This window comes from Bison bison, unplaced genomic scaffold (genome assembly GCF_000754665.1).
Source record: "Bison bison bison isolate TAMUID 2011002044 unplaced genomic scaffold, Bison_UMD1.0 scf7180017864039, whole genome shotgun sequence".
Taxonomy (NCBI): domain Eukaryota; kingdom Metazoa; phylum Chordata; class Mammalia; order Artiodactyla; family Bovidae; genus Bison; species Bison bison.
Window position 1 is genome coordinate 2,926,055 of NW_011494611.1, and position 4,503 is coordinate 2,930,557.

The 4,503-nt window shown below is 56.5% G+C and overlaps 1 protein-coding gene across 1 annotated transcript in view; it reads left to right on the forward strand.

Moving 5' to 3' along the window:
* Positions 1 to 6: 6 nt before the first annotated feature.
* The window catches only part of KIF12 (kinesin family member 12), a 7,369-nt gene continuing 2,872 nt past the window's right edge, over positions 7 to 4,503 (forward strand). Inside the window, exons 1-9 of the mRNA XM_010835144.1 lie at positions 7 to 122; positions 758 to 892; positions 1,057 to 1,192; positions 2,156 to 2,247; positions 2,418 to 2,574; positions 3,254 to 3,372; positions 3,455 to 3,559; positions 4,143 to 4,245; positions 4,328 to 4,418. Of these exons, the coding sequence (XP_010833446.1) occupies positions 797 to 892; positions 1,057 to 1,192; positions 2,156 to 2,247; positions 2,418 to 2,574; positions 3,254 to 3,372; positions 3,455 to 3,559; positions 4,143 to 4,245; positions 4,328 to 4,418 (899 nt within the window). The 5' untranslated portion in view covers positions 7 to 122; positions 758 to 796. The remainder of the gene's footprint in view (positions 123 to 757; positions 893 to 1,056; positions 1,193 to 2,155; positions 2,248 to 2,417; positions 2,575 to 3,253; positions 3,373 to 3,454; positions 3,560 to 4,142; positions 4,246 to 4,327; positions 4,419 to 4,503) is intronic.

Here is a 4,503-nt window from a genome sequence, read left to right on the forward strand (position 1 = left end):
CAGCCACGCACCAGCCTCTGTACAGCCACACTCCTGCGGCCCGCAGCTTCTCCTGCACGGTCTTCACCTTCGGCCAGACCGGCTCCGGGAAGACCTACACCCTGACCGGACCTCCTCCCCAGGTGAGCCGAGCTCTAGCAGAGCCCCCGGGGGTCAGGGATCGGTGGGCGAGAAGCCTTGCGGAGCGCAGACTCCCAGAGGGAAAGGAATTGGACGATGCAGCCCAGCTCCATTTATTTTCAGGCGAGGAAAGATCAGGGAAGGTAGAGGGTCTCGGCCAATCCAGAGCACCTGGGTTCAGGTGTCCCCTTCCTAGCTCCCAGGTTTTTCATCTGTAAAATGAAAGAGATAGCACTGACTGAGAATTAAATGAGATGTGGGTATGGGAACTTGGCACAGTGTTCTGCTGCTGCTGTCTGGTCAGTCGTGTCCGACTCTGTGCGACCTCATAGACGGCAGCCCACCAGGCTCCCCCTTCCCTGGGATTCTCCAGGCAAGAACACTGGAGTGGGTTGCCATTTCCTTCTCCAGTGCATGAAAGTGAAAAGTGAAAGAGAAGTCGCTCTGTCGTGTCTGACTCTTAGTGACCTCATGGACTGCAGCCTACCAGGCTCCTCTGTCCATGGGATTTTCCAGGCAAGAGTACTGGAGTGTGGTGCCATTGCCTTCTCCCAGCACAGTGCTCTACAAAGAGTAATTATAACGGTGGTGGTGATGGTGGTAGCCCAGCCCCAGGCTCAGCTGTTTCTGCTCCCAGGGAGAGGGGGTGCCTGTACCCCCCAGCCTGGCTGGCATCATGCAGAGGACCTTCACCTGGCTGTTAGACCGCGTGCAGCACCTGGATGTTCCTGTCACTCTCCATGCTTCTTACCTGGAGATCTACAATGAGCAGGTGGGGGACTGGGATGGCTAGGAAGACAGCCCATAAGGAAAGGGAGGCATTTCTTTCCAAGGAAACTGGAAATAGAATAGGTGGGGGTTTGTCGACCATAAGGTCTGAAGGTGGATGAAACAAGGACTCAGGCCCCTCCCTCACCCTCCACCTTCCTCTTTCAGATTCGGGACTTGCTGAGTCTGGGGGCTCCCCGGCCCCTCCCTGTTCGCTGGAACAAGACCCGGGGCTTCTATGTGGAGCAGCTGCGGGTGGTGGAGTTTGGGAGCCTGGGAGCCCTCATGGAACTTCTGCAAATGGGTGCGTGCTACTTCAAGCTGCTTTGGGATACGTGGGACGCAAGTTTTTTACCTGTTCACCCAGTGCCTTCAGGGCCCCATGCTGGAGCTGTGGGTTCAGAGATGACCCCTGTGGGAGAAAAGGGCCAGCAAACCAACAGTTCAGATACAAACCAAGGGTGCCCCCCACTCCTACCCCTCAGGCCTGCTGATACTGCCTTCCAGACTCTTCCCACCCTTCTCTGCAGCACTGGGCTTCTGCCTCGGTCAAGCCTCAGTTGTACCTCCTGGAGGGATCCCCCCCTTCAAGTGCATGCTTCTCCATCAAACAAAGCAAACCACATCCCTATCCCTTTCCAGACCTTTCCAGAACCCTGAGAGTAAAGGTCATACTTCTTGCATACTCAATAGCTAAGTTGTGTCCAACTCTTTGTGACCCCATGGACTGTATCCCTCCAGGCTCCTCTGTCCATGGGATTATCCCAGCAAGAATATTTCCTCCTTCAGGGGATCTTCCCGACCTAGGGATCGAACACGTGAATCCTGCATTGGCAGGTGGATTCTTTACCACCGAGCCACCTGGGAAGCCCTAGCCTAAAGGCTCTTCTGTTTTGGTCTCATGCATCCATTCATCAGCTATTTATTGAGCACCCGCTGTGGCCAGTCTCGGGGTTCCGGCCGAGCGTTGTGGCATACCTTGCAGCTGATCTCTCTGCCTGAGTTTCTCTCTGTTCACACAGCAATGGAGAGATGTTGATATTAATAAAATGTGAATCAGACTGACATTCTTCCCCTCAGTTCTCTCCAGTCCCCTTTCACCTGTTCAAGCTAGAACCCAATTCAACACCCATCATTCCACTCCTGCCTCTGTGCCTTTGCACCAGCTGACCCCTCAGGTATCAGGATGTCTTCGCTCCTTTTTTATTCATTGGTGACAACTTGCTCTTCCTACCACATCCAACTCTAGGATGTTTTTCCTCTCTAGGTCTTAGCCGTCGAAGGAGCTCCGCTCACACCCTGAACCAGGCCTCCAGCCGAAGCCATGCTCTGCTCACACTCTACATCAGCCACCAAACTGTGAGTGCCTCAGCTTGGAAAGGAGCGGCCCAGGGCCACCCAGCAAGGGTCTGCCTCTAGATGTATAAACCAACTTGGGCGTGCATGGGAGGTAAGAGTGGAAACCCTTGGCCCTGGGATTTTGATGATGACAGCCCCTCCCAAGTCCCCATGGAGCCCTGATCCTCCAGCCCCAGCAGATGCCTCCTGTGGACGCCGGGGAACTCCCTGCCGGGGGGAAGCTGTGCTTTGTAGACCTGGCCGGCAGTGAGAAGGTGGTGGCCACAGGATCCCGTGGGGAGCTGATGCTTGAGGCCAACAGCATCAACCGCAGCCTGCTGGCCCTGGGTGAGATCTGAGTGGACTGACTGCCCGAGTCCTTCCTCTGTGCCTCGCCCACAGCCATCCACAGTGGGGAAGCCAGGGGAGTAATTGGGAATGGAGGAGAGTTAAAGAGCTATGATCCAGCAGCCACAGGCCTCCCTGGGGCCTCAGCTTGCTGGTGTCTCATGCTTTTTCTCATAGAACTTTGTGGATCTATAAACGCTGAGGATACAGTTGAATTCTAATGGGGGGGGAGGCGGGTAGAAACACACTCAGTGCAGAGTGTGAGCCCTCAGACATTCAACTTGACCCTTGTTGTATTTGGGAAGACTGAGGCCCAGGGAGGAGAAGGGCACTAACCTATCTTCCCATCTCCCCATCCCCCAGGTCATTGGCCTTGAGGTCTCTAATAGCTGGGACCTACCTTGGCCTTCCTCTCGACGTGTGTGGGGAGATGTGTAGGAAACATCTCTTCATTCAGTCCATTTGTCAGACATTACCTAAGTCCCTTTGCCAGGCCCTTTGGTGGGCATTAGGGATCAAGGTGGGAGCCCTAGTCTGGTGGCCAAGCAGTCTGAATGGGTAATGAGATCATATGGAAAGAGACACCCTAGAGACATACAAACCTGGTGAAGACCTAGCTCTGCAGTGTACCAGCTGGGTGGCCTTGGACATGGAGGGTGACCATGCTTTCCCCACCCAGGTCACTGCATCTCGCTGCTGCTGGACCCTCAGCGGAAGCAGAGCCACATCCCCTTCCGGGACAGCAAGCTCACCAAGCTGCTGGCAGATTCGCTAGGGGGGCATGGGGTCACCCTCATGGTATCCACGGGAGGCTGGGAGGGAGGGCTGGGTCCTGAGGGAGGGCTCCCAGAGAGGGGCACTCAGGGGCAGTCCTCCCCAGGTGGCCTGCGTGTCCCCCTCAGCCCAGTGCCTTCCCGAGACCCTCAGCACCCTGCGATATGCAAGCCGAGCTCAGCGGGTCACCACTCGGCCACAGGCCCCCAGGGTGAGTGGAGAGAGCCACAGGCAGAGCAGAGGGACAGGAAGGGGAGGTGGTGGGCACCATCCAACAGCTGGAGACTGAGTCAGTGCCACAGTTGAAGTCTGAGACTGAGTCAGAGCAGGGATCAGGGTTGAAATCTTGATGATGGGGTTATGCTTGGGCAGGGTGGGGTTGCAGTCAGGGTTAGGGTAGGTTTAGGCTTGGAGTCTGATTCAGGACATGCTTCAGAGTCTAGCCAACATCCTAGCTGGTATCGTGACTAAGTCTGAGTTAAGTTGGAGTCTGATGTGGGGTCTTATTTGGGGTCAGAATCTGGACCAAGGTTTGGACAGAAGTGAGTTTGGGGTTGGACAGGGAGCAGTTTAGAGCAGGCTTTCCAGGGAGACAGCCGAGGCCACATGGCACTTTGCTGCCATTAGGACAAGGTGTCCCCGCCAAGTATATGTAACCCTGGGCCAGGATTCCAAGTGGGCAAGTGGAGCCTGGGCTGGATTTTAGGCTCCATTTACTCCCCTACCCCAGACCGCCTTGTGCAGTGCGAAACCTGTGCAACCGTAGATGGCAGCCCTGGCCTCTTTCTCTGCAGCCCCCCAAGGCAAAGCCGCCCCAGCACCTGGAGACTGAGTTATTGCAGCTGCAGGAGGAGAACCTTCACCTGCGGTCCCAACTGGGCCAAATGGACCCCAAGGGTATGAGCTCCCTGGGGTGGGGGTGAAATGAGGATCGGCTCTGGGGCTCCTGGGGCTCCAGCTGCCTCCCTCTTCCTTGCAGCCTCTGGACTCAGTGGGGCCCGGGCGGCCTGGGCTCAGCGGAACCTCTACGGGATGCTGCAGGAGTTCATGCTGGAGAATGAGAGGCTCAGGTAGACTCCCCTAGCCCGGACTCTGTGGCCCACCCCTCACTGCGGGGCCCCCTCTGCCAAGATGTCTCCCCTCTCTGGTCCCCCC